General features: G+C 43.5%; 1 protein-coding gene across 4 annotated transcripts in view; it reads right to left on the bottom strand.

Annotated features, from left to right (window-relative positions):
• Positions 1-14,763: 14,763 nt before the first annotated feature.
• The window catches only part of DZIP1L (DAZ interacting zinc finger protein 1 like), a 31,556-nt gene continuing 28,551 nt past the window's right edge, over positions 14,764-17,768 (bottom strand). For all 4 annotated transcript variants that reach the window (XM_083506390.1, XM_083506389.1, XM_083506392.1 and 1 more), the window contains exon 16: positions 14,764-16,818. In XM_083506390.1, coding sequence (XP_083362516.1) covers positions 16,642-16,818 — 177 coding nt within the window. In that variant the 3' untranslated portion in view covers positions 14,764-16,641. The remainder of the gene's footprint in view (positions 16,819-17,768) is intronic.

A 17,768-nucleotide genomic window follows, 5' to 3' on the forward strand; every position in this document is an offset into this window, starting at 1 on the left:
CATTGGGGCAGAGGTCCAGGTCTGTACTCAGCAAAATGAGCCTGAGCTTCTCCCCCCCCCCCCCAAATGCAGGGCTGGTTTATCACATTTTGAAGTAGAATCAAAGAACGAGAGGGCACCTTTTTAGAGGAAGGGGTCATAGCTGAGTAGTACAGCATCTGCTTTGCATGCAGATGCTCACATTTCCTTGGCACGTCCAAGAAGGGCTGGGAGAGAACCCTGCCTAAAACTCTGGGTAACCACCCCCAGTCAGTATGGACAATACTGATATGGATGGACCAATGGTCTGACTTTCTATAAAGTAAGGCCCACTGTAAGACCATTAAGTCCAGAGTCTAAAATTATCCAACTGAGCTGCTGCTGCAGTACTGCACTGTAAGAGTTTCACAGTCATTTCAGTTTTATTCCAGGACAAAAGAAAGAAAATGGGGTTTTGCTCTTCACGTCGTTTGTGAAAGCACATTATTTTCCTTTTGGGTAAGTTATTTACAGGTGCAGAGAATGGCACTCCAAATATTGGCACCCATTGCTTATACAAAAAACACCCCTGGAAATATCAATCAACAAACCAAGTGACCTTGATCCTACACAATACTAAGACAAATGTGATGATCCCAGCGGAAATGTAATTTTTGGAGGCCTTTGTTGTCCCTTAGTGTATTTGAAGAGGCTGGCACATGTTTGGGCTGAGCTTATATTGACATCTAAGAAAACAGAAAGAGCCGGTTAGGTCAGGCCAGTGGCCCATGTAGACCAACACACGGGAATGTAGAGGCACATGGGAAACCACAACGCAGGACCTGAGCATACCATGTCATACGTGTGGAGGAAAACCTTAAACATGTAGCAGAGTTCCCCCCAAAAAGACCAGAGGCAATAGTACTTCATCCAGCAGAGCTTTATTTGTGCTGAAGGCAAATGAGTGTAATGGTCACTAATCCAATACATTCAGTATTGACACAGTCCATAAAAATCCAGTTGTAGCACTTACAATAAAACTTATAAACTTAACTCACAATAAGACTAAACCTTAGCACTAAGCATACGATGCACAGAACACCACACCAGAAGGAAGAGAGACAGAAAGAGAAAGTCAAACCCAGGCTCCCTCTGGCCTATATTTATAGTCAGCAAGACCTTAATTTGAAGAGATAAGAGAACCAGTTTAAGCCAGCTTCCCAGAAGGTGTAACCCAAACAATCATGACCTTTCTGCCTGCTTCTCTCACACAGAGAAGCTTCTAGTAGCTTCTAGAATCCTCTTGTATTAATCAGAATAAGAAAGATCGCCACACATCAGATCAATACTTTCTGCACTAAGAAATGCAAACTGAGATACCACCACCCTACGCACTTGTGATTCCCAGCAGTGGAGACTGAACACCTAAGGACACCTGCTCTATCTTGACACAGAATGATATCCTGAACATATAACTATTGCTAGGTTGTTTGCACATAACATGACAGTAAAACCAACAAAAATTTCCTGGCATTGGGAATCTCCCCATAGGGCAATTGGTGATAGATTCCTGGCTGTGTATGTGGAGGTGGGGGACAGCCATCTAGCTGAAGAAGATGCTGGGGTGATCTTTGCCTGCCTGTCTCTCCCCTGCAATCCTTCCCAGAGGGCAGCTGCTGATAAGATGGTGGAAGAGGCTCCAAGGAATCATTTGCTTGTCTGTCTGTCACAGACTTGCTGGATGCAGAGGAGTGGTGGGAGGCACCAGTTGGGGAACCCTCAGGGGAAGAAGGCTCACAGCCAGGGGATTGGTGGTGGGATGATGATGCGTGGTCAAAGGGAAAAGAGGGAGTGGACTGGGAGGAGAGGTGTGTCAGAAGCTGTAGCGGCAACAGGGTTTGGTGAGCAGGGAGAGGCTGTGGCAGAGAGCAGTCCAGAATCAGAGGCAGAAGAGGGGGGGCAGGAGACAGAGATGAGGCAGGTTGCTGAAGAATTCAGGGATCCTCCTCCTCCTGCTGCAACCAGTTCTCCTCCCCCCGTTCTCCCAGAACATTCAGGAGGGCAAAGGAATGAGAGAATAGATGGAGCTTTAGGCTGCTGGGGAAGGAACAGGTGGAGGAGCCTTAGAGAGCAGTGGGAGGGCAGGGACTTTCAGTCCTCACAAATGCCTCATTGGGGCAAGACCTACTGGGAAGATTACTGGGATCACTAAGGTAAAGGTAAAGGTACCCCTGACCATTAGGTCCAGTTGTGGAGTTCCACCTCTGGAGTTCCACGCTCATCTCGCTCTATAGGCCGAGGGAGCCAGACAGCTTCCGGGTCATGTGGCCAGCAGGACTAAGCCGCTTCTGGCGAAGCAGAGCAGAACACAGAAACACTGGGATCGCTAGTCTTACACTATTTTGGCTTCATTTGGTTTCATTGAATAGAGAGTTAACTTCTCTGACACTAGTGAAGTTAGTTTATTGCTGACCTACTCCTGACTCTGGCTCCTAACCAGAGCCGTAGCTTGCAGAACCATCCAGATTGCACGACCTAGCCATGGACAAATTAGCTCTTCTTTCTACCTCTCCTCCAACCCCCCCCATTCAATTCACCCTCTATTTAAAACCATTTCTTTCGAGGCAATAATCAGTATTTATATTTATGAACATATTTTAGCCAATTTTGTGCCCCCCCATCACCTGCACCCCTGGCGGGGGCCCACCTCACCCCCCCTAGCTACGGCCCTGTTCCTAACACTGTTGCTCTCCCCTGCCCCACTTTTGGTGTATTTAACTCGCAGTGGTTGTGTCAAGGAGAAATATTGGTGGGGGAAGTCCAGGTTCACATTCAGTGCCTCCTCATGCAATCAGAATCAGAAAAGGAGGGGGACACCTGAATGGAAAGGCTTTCCTTACATCTATGTCACCACCAAATTACACCCTGAAAGTTCCAGTAGGAAATGTGGGATGTTTTGGTGGACTTACCCCTCTTATCATGGAAATGTGGTGATGCAGCTACTTCAGCAGCACGACCGCAGGGCATCTCTTAGCACCGGGTTCTACAAAGAGACCTTAATGCAGCAGTCGTTTCTGTAGGGGACACAAACTTTTGAAGTATTTATTAAGTACGGGGCACTATAGACTGGCACTGACTTTGAGCAAAGAATTGTATCTGGAGTTACAAATTGGACTATTAGATAAGAGCTTTCCTGTAATCTCCGTGCAATTAAAAGCCTCTATCTCCCTTCCTGTAGCGACAAGGTTATTGCTCTTCTATAGCTGAGCAGAGATGAATGAGACACTGGGTTAATAGCCCTAAGATTTATGACATGGTTCTGGCCCAAATATTATGGGAGCAGAGCTCTCTTGGTGAGATATTCCAGCTGAACAAACTTGATAGCATTTCTCTTTTCCTTTATTTTTCATGGAGTGCATTATTTTGGCGAATTTTGTTCTGTTTCCAAGGGTAGGTGCTGGTGCCATTTGATTATTTAATTTCAGCTATCATTTATATTCTCTGCAAGGTTTTCATTGGTAGACCCAGCCTTTTCAAAAAGAGAGAGGTGCCAAGTGGGAAAACGAAATGCTCACACAAATATTTTTAAACAGTCAGGCGGATTCACACACTGACTGCAAATCAGCACAGCCTAATTAGCGTTGACTATCAACCAGTGCCAGTTCACAGAACTGTAGAACACACATGCAGAAGCCGGGCTCACAATATTTACAAACTGGGTCTGCCTAAATATACGGTGATGATTTCGCAGTGGCCATTTGGGACACTCTGTTGAACGGATTCATAAGTTGTTGCTAGGAGCGGTTCAAAATATTTTGCCAAAGGGGAAAATGGTACTCTCCATTTCACATTCAGAAATTGACCAGGGTGGCATTTGAATCTTATTTCAACAGCAGTGATAGGACAGCCTCCTCCATTACAAACAAGATTAGTGGATGAATGGCAGGCTGCACAGAACACACCGTTCTATCCTCCCAGCTCCCCAACTCTGCCCCTCCACCATCTGCTGACTGAGGCAGCTGCCTCACTCTAGCTAGTGGCTGGGTTGGCCCTAAGAACATAAGAAGAGCCTGCTGGGTTAGGCCAATGGCTCAATCCAGAAGCAGGATTTGGGCACTCTCCTCTCTTGTGGTTTCCAGCAACTGGTATTCAGAAGCATTACTGCAGGCTTCCTCAACCTCGGCCCTCCAGATTTTTTTGGCCTACAACTCCCATGATCCCTAGCTAGCAGGACCAGTGGTCAGGGATGATGGGAATTGTAGTTTCAAAACATCTGGAGGGCTGAGGTTGAGGAAGCCTGCATTACTGCCTCCAACTGTAAAAGCATAGCATAGCCACCATGACTAGTAGCCTTCAGTGGCCTCCTCCTCCAAGAATTTTTTTTTTTTTTAAGCTATCTATGTTATTATTATTTATTGAATTTGTATGCTGCCCTATACCCGCAGGTCTCAGGGCGATTCACAACATAAATTCACAATACAGCGGTACCTTGGGTTAAGTACTTAATTTGTTCCGGAGGTCCGTTCTTAACCTGAAACTGTTCTTAACCTGAGGTATCACTTTAGCTAATGGGGTCTCCTGCTGGCGCCACACGATTTCTGTTCTCATCCTGAAGCAAAGTTCTTAACCCGAGTTACTATTTCTGGGTTAGCGGCAGCTGTAACCTGAAGCATATGTAACCTGAAGCATATGTAACATGAGGTACCACTGTATAAAAACACAAAATGAAAACAAGAACAATCCAATAACCCCCACCTTCCACAACATATTTTAAAAGGGTATTGGATGTCAATAAGCCAAAAGCCTGGTTAAAGTTGTAATCAGTGTTGGAGTTACAGGGTTCCCCCCCCCATACTGTAATAAGCTGCCCTGAGCACGTTTTAAACTGTGGAAAGGTGGCATATAAATAAAATGATGTATGTATGTCTTTCGTGAGGGGCTATGTCAAAAGCTTTTTGAAAATCCAAGCAAACAATGTTTACTACATTCCCCATGTCCACAGGGCTCTAGAAGGTGAGTGGGAGGGGATTTACTTTGCAGAAGTTGTGTTGATCCTGTGGCAGTCTTAGTGCGTTGCTCAGAGAAACATGACTTCCCCATATTTGAGTTTTCCATCTACCATTTGCATTTAGCATTCCTCCCCCTGCTACCCTCATCTTCTGGTCAGAAAGAGGAACAATGGACTAGGGGTGTGTGTGTGTGTTTTACTTTCATCATTTATGATTTTTGGGAGCTCTGCCAGATTACACCAGCTGTGGATCAGACCCAAAGATTTCAAAAGGCAGTTTCCTGCATTCTTGTTTTTGTTTTGGTGTGTTATTGAATGGAGAATATGCTACAAGTCACACCACATATTAACATCTTCAATTTGCATGAAATGCGTTTTCACACCGAGTGCTGGCCTACCCCAGTCCCAGTGGCATGTGCCGGTAATAGGATTTCATTGTCTTGTGGCTGTTTTGGAATCTCATCTTTGCAGAAAGAAGGAAATTCATTTTGGATTAAGCTTTTGTTCCTTTCTAGTTCTCTTGTGGGAAAGCTAAATTTGTTTTCTAATGCCATTACAAACAAATCTTTGTGTAAAGGAATTATCAGGGCACCTGTTTCTCCATTTAAACTCGATTAAAAGTAAGTTCCCTCCCTTCAGTGTCCACTTTTTTGACATTGTCTTCTATGGATTTACACATTTCTTTTTCAGTTATTCTCTTGAATTCTGTAATCTCTTTGCTTCCCTTCCTTTTCTCTGATGTGTTATAAATGCAGAGTACATGAAGAACATGGAATAATTGTACAGTGTATTAATTCTAGCTTTTCATACAAGCAGTGGATCATAGGTAGTGTGCATTGAACTCAAACCCCAATTTTGCAACAAGGCAATTCAACTCATAAGAAAAACCAGATTCGGACACCAGAAGATATATAATACCAGGAGTAATCTTTTTACTAGGTGCTTCCAGACTGTTGCTATTTTCAGGTGAGATTCAATCATATACTGGGAAACTCGGGTTGTGCAACTAAAGTAGATTTGGAGGTTTTGCATAAAAAATCTACTTCCCCCAAATATTGGACTTTTAGAGATAAGGAAAGTGACAGGATAATGCACAGGTAAGTGCGGAATGAACACTTGCTTGGTGGCCATTGTCTAACTTCCCTGTAAACAAATCTGAATTAATACTCAGTAAGTAGAGAATATCAGCAAACACGTCAGGATGACTTTTTAATAAACAGGACATTTGAAAGGGATCATAGTCTAGGGCTGCTGAATTGCAACCAGGAGATTCCTAGGATTCCCTGATGCAGTAGGAAATAAGGAACATAGATTTCATCCCAGAACTTCCCTTTCCTGTTTCTGTTGCCTTCTCCCTCTCTCACCTTAAATTTTTTATTCTTTATTGAAAGATAAAAAGTACATAATTACAAGTGGACAGAGTAAGATAAGGCACAAAAAAAGAAGAAAAGAAAGAAAAGAAATAGTACTCATGTAGAAAACAAAAAAGAACAACAAGAATTTTTTTTTGACAGAAATTGGGATCTAGGCATGCCATGCCTCAAAAAGGAAGAGTAGACAACTGGACTGAGGAAAGTACCAGTGGAAGGAGCCACGGATGCCCTGTTTTCCAGTTCATTGGGAAACCTTGGAGTACAACATAGTATTCTGGGTTGCAATGTGGTGATCTTATAGCCACTCGTTCCTCTTGTGCAAAGCCTTCTCTCTAGGTTTGCCAGCCATGGCCATGATCATCTCTCAGGGTTTGCTAGCACCCCTAAAAGAGGCCCCCTGTGAGGGCAGGGGAGAGTTTGGGGAGCTGTGAGTTTGGAGAGCTGGCTGATGAGAAGCAGCCTTCGGAACCTGCAAGAGTTTCCTCTTGCTTTGGAGCAGGCGTGGGTCGGAGCATCTATACCACCTCCCTGCTTCCAGCTGCTCTGCTTCTACATCTGCAAATCAAGAGTATGATATAAAAGAAGCATCAGTCGTCAGCACTCTCCTGTCACAAAGAAACTGATGTTGTCTGTCTTCACCTGGAACTTGGAACTCTGGGAAGTGAGGAGTGACAAACAATACACATCTTTAGGCTTGAGTGGACTCTTGTCTTGCAGATAAGCACATGGTGAAGAGATTTCAGGTAGCTTGCCTGAGCCCTTAGCGCTCTTCAGCATTTGATGAGGTAACGGAGGAATTGACTTCAATCGTCACGAGCTGAAAAGCACTGTGGGGTAAAGGCTTCTCCTTGTGGACCTTTGCAGAGGCAAAGGGTAGGAAGGGAAATAAGGAATGTAGGGTTAGAGCAGCCATCAGCGACGAAACTGGGTCGCAGGGCACTTTACAGAATAGCGCAGTGGCAAGAGATTTAATTGCTTCAGCACTGCTGCATGTGTGTGTTTTGCCTTGGCCCTCAGCATGTATGCTGCAGGAGGGTGAAAGGCTCAGACAGGCATGTTGCTGCCTTTATGTGAGAAAGGGAAGAAGCAGACAGGAAATACATGAGCAGTTGGTCGGAGGAAATCCTTTGGATTCCAGGAAGGTTCCCTTCCCTCTTGGAACCTGCTTCAGAAGGCTTGCTTGAAGATAGGTCCAAGAATGACACCACATGGGGTGGTGGGGGGGGTAGGAATTCAGTTTGATTTGGAATTTAAAGCAAATTTACTTAATTCACATTTCCCCAAACAATCTGCTAACCGAAACAAAGCTATTCTTCAAAATCTGCACTTGCCCAAATTTTGAGATGCTGTTCTCCAACCAAATGATCAGTTCAAAAACCCGCGTATTGGAGGAAAGTATGCATTCAAATGCTTATATCAGTGAAAACACCATAAAATAATACATTTTATTAGGGGCAATGGCTTGCAAAAATGTGTACGTATCAGACACATTTCCAAACCGGAATGTGTGCATTAGGAGAAAATTTGCACTAAAAGGCCTGCAAATTCCCCCCTTTAAAAAACAAGTTCATAAACTGATGTGAAAATGTTCAGAGTAGGTTAAGACTGGTGAAATATACTCGGAGTCGAGAGTGGATTTCAAGCTCTTTATTCAGCTCATAGTGGTGAGGAGGAATGAAAGTTCCCTCAAAATATCTGCTTTATATACATTTTTTACACAATGGGCTGCACGTGATTTGCTAATTCCGGGATTCTCCTATAGGCCAATCAGGTTATGGATTCACTTCCACCTGGAGTTGGATTGGGTGGCTCCTGCGGACCAATCATACTGTTGCATTGTTCTAGGACCAATCAGACTGGTGCATTCTGAATCCTGTTGTTCTAGGACCAATCAGGCTGCTGCATTTTGGATCCTATTCAACTCAGTACATAACAACTGGAAAAATGAGGTGACAAGAGAAACGGAAGCTGACAGATTCACCAACGGCTAGGAGCTATAATGGCTATGTTCTCCCTCCACTGTCAGAGGCATTGTGCCTCAAATACCGGTTGCTGGGAATCTCTGGTGGACAGTGTGCTTGTCAGGTGTGCGTGCAGGAGCCAGGCCCTGTGATCAACAGGACTTTGCAGGACTGGGGCCTTCCTAAGTTTGTTCTGAAGAGGCAAGGTGAGGCCGATTGGTAACTCACAACACCTGGTGGCAAGAGCTGGGAAGGGATATAAGGTCAGCATTTCCCTTCGGCTCTTTGCCACAGCAACACGCTTCCTGCCTTTGGTTTCTTGCTTCCTTATCCTTGAACCTTGGCTTCTTGACGCCCTGCTTCTTGATCCTCGGACCCTTGACTTCTTGACTCCTTGCTTCTTGATCGTCAGACCCTTGACTTTGTGACCCCTTGCTTTCTGACCCTTGGCTTCTTGACTCCCAGCTCTCTGACCCTCAGACTCTTGGCTTCCTGACTCTTGGCTTCTGGACCCCCGTTCCTGCTCCCACCCCACCATCTTGCCCCCGGTCCTGACGTCCCCTGCCAGGACTTTGATCACCCGTGAACTGGACCGTGACAGTGCTGTGGTGCTCATGTCCAGCTTGCAGGTTTCCCACAGGCATCTGGTTGGCCACTGTGAAAACATGATGTTGAACTAGATGGGCCACCGGCCTGATCCAGTAGGCTCCTCTTAGGTTCTTATATGAGTTGGACTGGGTCACATAGCAGACTCAAGTGAGTTAAGCGAAAGTTTAGAGGAACATGGCACTTCTGAGGTAAATAGCATAGGAGCCTAGCAGGGAATGCCTGGTGATGCCTGGGATTTTTTTAGAAACCCAAAAGAAAAAAGGAAAAGATTGTTAATTATACTGAAAGTGTAATTTGTTAGTTTGGACCCATTATGCCCAAAATTGGGTGAAGTCATGTTTCAGTCCACCATTTTGATTCAATAGGTTGCCTGGTGTTGAAGACTGCCACTCCCTCCCTCGGGAACCCTCATGCTGAGTTTGGTGGTGATCTCTCAAGCCAAATCTATGTAAAAAAATGTGCAAAGTCATGCCAAAGTGATGTTTTGGTCTGCCATATTGATTAAAAATGGCGCCTGGCATTGACACATCAACATAGACCCACTTCCCCACCTCAGGAATCTTTGTGCCTAGTTTGGTGACAATATCTCAAGAGGCATCTGAACAAACAGAAAAACAGCCAGACAAACAACTTTCCAATATATATAGTAGATACAATTTTGCAGCTGTATTTTGATGCTGCACTTCAATAAACGTGTCAGTCTGACTATTTGCATTCATGCCTGTATTGTAGCTAACTATGAAACCCAGAAAGATTGATGCTTATTGAGTTGCATTCTTAGTCAAAACATATCTTGTTCATCAGCTGGCAGCAGAGATAGCCAGTGATAATATCTGGCTTTTTGCTCTAATCAACCATAGTGTAGCACGATCTCTTTAACATCTGTTATGTATTGTTTTCTGGCTTGGAAATTAGTGTTCGGAGGTGTCACGCTTATTTGTTTTGAGCTGAAGGGATGGATATTGCAACCCTTAGTGATGCTTAATTAATGCAGTACCACATTCCTTGGGAAATCTATACACCAAAGAGTGGCTTCTGGATGTAAAGGCAGCATCACTAACATTTGGGAGGTACATGCTATTTGTTGTATCAGATTCTCCTATTCGTGCCCTGGAAAATGGGCACATTATGCTTAAATATGGACTTTATTGTCTTCTGCTGTTTATCTAGGAACACAGTAGAAGCTGAGCTAATGGCTAATTAAACTTTATTCTTGATTAGGCCTGGGAGGCTGCACAGAGTAGAAACTATCTCCTCCAACCTGGCCACATCTTTGAGTCAGTTCTCCAAGAGCTAGCTGTTTCTCTGAAAGGGGCAACATGGCAGATATTTAGCTGATAATGCATATATTACAATGATGATTATGACCTCTACATTTATTTGTGAATCCCAGGTCAGCCTGGGGTAATCTTGTAAGGTACTAAACCTATCTGAAGAGAGATGAGTGATGCATCGAAGCAAAGAACAGAACATAAACAGATTTGTAGAAAAAGAGTGGCTTTGCGTGTGTAGGTCCCCAGGCCACCCCTCAAATAACTTCACACATAACACGTAATTTTAGTTTTGGTTTTTGGGCACTATTTTGGCCACAACTTTATTAAAATAAAAAATCAGTGAGTGGTTGTTTAGACATTGGTTATGACTATCTGTCCCCCCGCCTGGGACAGAACTGACATCCCGAGGTCCGATCGGTAGCCAGTAGAAGAGAAAGTCAAACTTGGGGGTCATTTGAGCTAAGCGTCGGACCCACGCCGCTCACCCAAGCAGCTCCCCGAAAGCTTGCCTGCCCGGTCCTATAACAAGGATTCCCATAACAGGGATTGGGCGGCCCTGGTCCCATAACAGGGATTGGACGAAATCATGGCAAGCCCCAGGATTCCTTTAACGGAATTCCCTTCAGCGCAATAGGAGGGGCAGGCCCAGCCTGGACCCCTCCACCACCAGCATATTATAACCAATGCCTAACCGCAACCTTACAAGTTGTGACGAATTGCTGAGTAGTAGGCAAAAACCAAATGGCACAGCCAATCACCAAATTGCAAAATTACTACTAGGCCCCTGCTCCAAAGCAGACGACCCCATGACAGGCAAAGCAAGGTCAACCAGAAAGAGGGCGGGCGGGCGGGTGATCCGATGCACTCTGCAAAGAGAAAGAGAAACCAGAGTGCACCAATATTTAAAGACTATGGTCCCACCCACCCAATTTGCAACATACAATTTGCCCCAGCAACCCGGTTACCCAGTCATGATGCCAGGCAACAACTATTAACCTGCCTGGCAACAAGAGGCCTGGCCTGGTGGCCCACACCGCAACACGTGCTCTCATTTATTGGAGAACACGCTTTGCCAATTCAAGCTTGTGGGCACGTTTAAAATACAGCTAGGTCATTCTTTTTCTCAAAATGCAATATCCCATAAGAAATGACAATATAGATACAGAGGGGATATGGCTTGTGCCTGACATTGTATGTGCACTGCTTTCCAAACCAGTGGTGGAAGAGCATTGAATGCAGAGCAAACAGGGGTGTGTGCACAGCCTTACTCTGAAACCAGATACAGTGGTACCTCAGGTTAAGAACTTAATTCATTCCGGAGGTCCGTTCTTAACCTGAAACTGTTCTTAACCTGAAGCACCACTTTAGCTAATGGGGTCTCCTGCTGCTGCTGCGCCGCTGGAGCAAGATTTCTGTTCTCATCCTGAAGCAAAGTTTTTAACCCGAGGTACTATTTCTGGGTTAGCGGAGTCTGTAACCTGAAGCATCTGTAACCTGAAGTGTCTGGTACCCGAGGCACCACTGTACACCCAAGAAATGAAGTAACTCAAGTAAAGGCAGGATGCAGACTTTGGGCTTTTAAATTTCAGTGGCGCCCTTTGCGATGCCAAAATTTGGCGCGCACCCCCCCCCCCACTTCTCTCCTTCTGCCGTTTGTCATTGTTGCAACACCCGCTGTGGTCCCCTGGCAGCTCAGTGCAGGTGGACCGGTCGTGCTCTCCTACATCCATTTCTGGATTGATGTGAATGCTTCCTAGCCACTGGCTAAGCTACAGAGCTGTTTTGGAATATTAGGGCTTATCCGCACTTCCTCCTGTACCACACTGCTTTCCCCTGGAGTGAACCACTCTTTAGCTCTCATTCAGAGCACATAGCAGCTCAGGTTTTCTCTTTAGTTTGCTCCTATTTAGCACTAAAGAGCAGGTTTTCCCTGGGAAAGGTGTGGGGCAAGGGGAAATCCACTCAGACGTGTGTTATCTAGGCACGGGACAAGCAGAAGTGTGAATGAGCCCTTAAAGAATGTTCAACCTGTTCAGAACTGGAAGTTTAAAAATCCTGCTGACACACCAGTCCTTGGTATTGATGAGGCTCTGTTCTGTTGCTGGGAAAAATATCAGCAGCACTGTTAACTTTTAGCCCATTGTTAGACCGATTCTGACTGTGTATGACAATGGCATGCTTGAGTACTGTTGCTGTGAGTATTGCTCCCCCTCCTTTTTGTAAAAAATGAGGTGCCAGCACTCATACTTGATTAAGTGCCATGGATGCCAGCACAAAATGGCTGCCGTGGACAGCAAAATAACAATAACAATAACAATAGTAATAATAATAATTTGAGGTGGCAGTATTCTGCACCACTGAGTACCACTACAAAAAGCACTGTTTGTAAGTAAATGTAAATGGGTGTGTATATATGGAAAGGGAAGTTTGGGAGATAGTGAAGGGGAAATGGACCCATGAGGCAATACACATAAATAAGGTATCCGTGTGCTGTATTTGGGTACAGATGTTTACATTAGGAACATAGGATGCTGCCGTATACTGAGCCAGACCATTTGTCCATCTGGTTCATTGTTGTTCACACTGATGGGCAGCAGATGCCAGGGACTGAACCTGAGACCTTCTTCATAGAAAGCATATACTATACTGCTGAACAATGTGGTCCTTCCTTCCAGATTATTTTCTATTGCTTACTGTGTAGCACCTCCTCCATTGCCTCATCCACAGCTTCTCTTCAAGCCATATGTATCTTATTAACATGCTCCTCTTATTAACTGTGGGTCTTTCTGTTCACTGAAATAGCTATAAGCTCACACACATCCCTGGTGCGAAAGTTCTGCTAGAATGATATTGGAAATGGCCAAATACTTGTTACAGTTTCCTCCTGCATATATAAACTACACAGCCACATGGGCACATTGGACGTTATATTACATTTTCTGTTGCACATCAAAATAGTTAAAAAGCACCACCATGTGGCTAAAGTTGAAAATGATGCCTTGTTTTTAATCCTGATAATATGTGGCAGTGTCATGAAGCCACCTTAGAAATACATATAGTGTAATACTATATAAAACTGTATAAAAGCCAGTCAGTTTGCATAGATGGATGGTATAAAATAGATCCGATGTTCTATATGGTGGGGTTTTTAGTATTCCTGTAAAGCTTTGTCACAGTTTTGATCTAAAGATGCTACAAATCAGGGATGTGGAACTTCAGGTTTGAGGAATTGTGATAATGCCTCTTCCATGTCTTGGAGGGAGGATTGAAATGGCTGTGTGGGGTGGGTGTCGAAACCTAACCTACTGTATAATGGTTTTTTCCATTTTTTCATTTGTTCACTTTTATTTATTTTATTTGTATTTACTTCATAAAATTTATAGAACGCTTGATTGTAAAAATACACACACACAATCTGGCTCCACCCACCTCTGACCTGTGGCCCCTGTAAAGTTCTACAGAAGGGGATGTGGCCCTCAGGTTGTTGTTGTTTTAAAAAAGCTTCCAATGCCCAGCCATAAATGTGATTTTCAGCTTTTAAAAAATGGTCCTGTGCACAATCCTGACTGCCTCATAAAGGGATCTACTGGACTGCATAGTCTGAAGTGGACTATTGATCCGATCCAGATCATGATATGCCTAGATCAAGTCAGGCGAGTCCACTTTTGACTCTGAACAGGGCGACTCTTCCTCCATTCTAGAGCAGACCAGTTAAAATGAACAGACTTCGATTTCTTTGGGAGTACTTTGAGTATGACTTAGTTGGATATCTCTCACAGTTGCACTTTCTTCTAGATAATATTAATTAATATACTATTTGTAATAGTGCTCCATATTCTGATATGATTCCGTATAGGATGGTAATTAAACATGACCTTGGGCTTGATCAGATTCACATTTAATTCATCTTAGTCTTTTCCATGCCACATCCATAATTAACTGTGTTTTTGGCACAGTACTCTTTCTGCAGTTGTGGCTGTGCTCACTGTACACCAGAAGGAAGAAAGAGTTTAAAACCTATGTGCATGCTTCCCCTGCCCATAGATTTAGCATCATACTAAAGAGGGCAAACCTTCTTGCAGTAACCAAACCTTCAGAAGGAGTGTATAATTGCCGAGGTTTCTCTGTTGTAGGTGATCAGTTATGAGACACACACCTTCTGCATATTTTCCAGTTCTTTGTTTAACCATTTGATGAAAAATTCAAAATAGAGGTGAGCCTTTGTTTTACAAGAAATACTTGCATACTTTTCATTGCTCACATACACATTCATTCAGGGACTGACCTTCCTCTTTGCGTGGATTTGCAAAGATTTGGAATGTTTTTAAACAGCATTGTACATACATTCTGTAATACAGAAGAAAATAAATAAATATATTCATCCAGAGACTATTTCACCATGAAAACTGTAGAGATCATACCTTACTTTAGGATGCGTTCAGAATAAGAACATACCATACATGCAGTTAACTTCTGATTTTTTTTTAACTTTGCCATTTCCCTCTACTAAAAAATATTTCAAATTCAAATATTAAGCACACAAACATGCAACCAGAGTTTACATAACAAACACACAAATGTTGCATGAGAAACTTTTATTTCTGGAGATGCCCCTCCTTTTCTAAAATGAGAAAACCCAACCCTTAACATCCGAACTTATAAACATTCATATCTGTACTTCGAAGCTAAACATTTGTTGTTTAGGAGTCACTCACAAATCATGATTATTGTGCTGTTATACTTGTGCAAATATTATAGTTATACATACAGGCGATTCATTCATTCATGTAGAGTCAAATCACTTTGAGTGCTATGGCTGGTGGGACTGCCAAAGTATTTTTTCCACGGATGCCCACCTCCTTTCCACCCCTACCTTTCTTTTTTTTTCTTTTAAATTGACAAATGCATAAAGCTGAATGTGCACAAGTTAAATGTACAGTATGCAAGTTGCAAGCTCCCTCTATCTTAATGGTAAATTACTTTTACATTTTAAAAAAGTGTGGGGTCAGATGGATCCCACATACAATTTCTGCAGGTTTTGTACTTTACATTGAGGATTATTGCCAACCGCGATCATTTTTATGTAACTGTATTGTCTTACTGGAAAAAGGAAGATCTCAATAAATACTATCTTCAAGCTTGCAAATGTCGTCATGATGCTTAATAACTTTTGCCAGGTATTTTACACATCTGCCTTCTTGAGATACACACAGGGTGGTAACTTGCAAAGACAGCACATATGGTCACATATATCCTGAGAAATCTGGGAATGAGCAGATGGGACTTCTATAAAGCAAATGCTTCAAAATTATTTTTTTAATGAAAGGGTTTTTTTAATATAAAAAGAAAGGGCAGAAGGGGATATGGACCCCTTATGATCACCCCCAGTTTTGCTCTTGTGTAATTTCTTTTGGGGCAGGTTCATAGCATGCCTCATTTTTACCTACTCCATTTGTTCTCCTGAATACTCTCTTTTTTTAAAAAAAAAATCATAAATCTACTCTCGTAACAAGTGCCATTTGCAGCATCTCAAAATACGTATGTTTCTTGAGTTGTGGTGCCATCAAGTGGTCAGCTCTATCCAGCAACTTTTTATTTAACGGTGTTTCTAGAACTCAACTATGTTAACTATGAGCCACACCAGATGAGATACCTCACATCTCTTTAAATTCATATTAAAAACAGCAATTGGGAAAGGAGGGCAAATGAGATGGGAGGTGGCTTTACTCTTTCTCCAACATTGTCATCCCAATCTAAATTGTTATCCATAACTGTTATTTTCCTGTGGGGGGGGGGGGACATGTCTTTCCATTGGATCATGTTATCTCCAACAACTAGTTTCTATAGAAAAATATCCTAAATAGAAAAATAGTCTTTAAAATTATGAAAGCGTTTTTAGTGTGAAAAGCATTCAATATAGATTTTTAAAAAAACTTATTTACACTCATATATTTTGTGCAAAAACACACGGGGTAAAGAGCAAGGAGAAATGTTGCTATGCATTTAGTAGACGTGTGGCCCTGAATGCCTTAAGTCTAGCTATACTTGAAGCGATAATGATGCTCCTGTGCTGGGGTTATTGCACTTTAGAGACTACAGCTGGGGGCTCATATGACTGAATGCTCCTCCATAGAAAAAAAGAGCAGGGAGCTTCCTCTTGTTGGTTCAGCTTCAAGTGGAGATGTGCTTCCTTCATCAGAAGGTGAACTTCACTGTTACCTGAGACTTCCAGTGAAAGAGTACTTTATCTCTCTCTATCTCTCTCTTTTTTTTACTAAGGAGAAAAACATTCAAGCAAAACAACTTCACACTTGAGTCCAAAGATATGATCCTGAGCATGGTAGTTATTCACATTCTCTCTCTCTGAAAGTTCAGAATCTTTTTTGTTGGCTTGCCCCAGGAACTGTTCCATCTCAAATGGAGCCTGTTGTCTCACACAGCTCGGCTCAATGCAAAGATTACCAGGCGCCAGCCCTTGTGCTGCCAGAACCCCAGAGGCTGGTGCCCCGAGAATCAGCTGAGTCCCCGCTGCTCCTTGTGGCTGGTGGCTTCTTCAGCTTGCTGTTGGTCTCCAGGTGTGGGGTGACTTCCTCTAAGGAAGAAATCTCCAAGTCACTGTCCTCCTCCTCAATGAACTGCAGCAAGAGAGAAGAGAAAACAGATAGGAGAGCAGGCAGCAGATGGCAAAGACCAGCCACACTCTCTTATCTTTGCAATGGCTCACATCCTCCTCCTTCAAAATCACCCTAAATCAGTGAAGAAGAAGATACTTCTCGGGGAAGGCACACCCCACCAGGGAGGGCGGGGTATAAATTTTATTTATACCCCGCCCTCCCTGGCCAAAGCAGGGCTCAGGGTGGCTAACACCAATAAAATCACAGTAAAAAACATAATGGGGGAAAAAAACAATTTAAAATACTGGTTAAAATGCAATTTAAAGTGCAGCCTCATTTTAAAAGTAGCCTATAAATCAAGACCATAAGGGGAGCGTAACATAAGGGTCAGACTGAGTCCAAACCAAAGGCCAGGCAGAATAGCTCTGTCTTGCAGGCCCTGCAGAAAGATGTCAAGTCCCGCAGGGCCCTAGTCTCTTGTGACAGAGTGTTCCACCAAGTTGGGGCCAGTTATGAAAAGGCCCTGGCCCTAGTTGAGACCAATCTAACCACCTTGCGACCTGGGACCTCCAAAATGTTGTCATTTGTGGACCTTAAGGTCCTCTGCGGGGCATACCAGGAGAGGCGGTCCTGTAGGTACGTGGGTCCTAGGCCATGTAGTGGTTCCAGTGCTGGGAGACCAGGATTCAAGTCTCTGCTTGGCCATGACACTCCCTGGGTGGCCTAGGGCCAATCACAGTCTCTCAGCCTAACCTATTTCATGTACATCACCTTGAACTCATTGAAGGAAAGGTAGGATATAAATACAACAAATAAGTAAATAATTCTTAATTCAGAGCTGTAGATTCAAGTTTCCCATTCTATGCCTAGTACCAGTTTTGCCACCTACTACCCATGAGTCAGTATACAACTGGTGGGTTTTCAAGTGGTTGGGTGCTTTGCACTGTCACAGTTAATGGGTGCTGCTCAAG

This window comes from Podarcis liolepis (genome assembly GCF_965112155.1).
Source record: "Podarcis liolepis genome assembly, chromosome: 5".
Classification (NCBI taxonomy): Eukaryota; Metazoa; Chordata; class Lepidosauria; order Squamata; family Lacertidae; genus Podarcis; species Podarcis liolepis.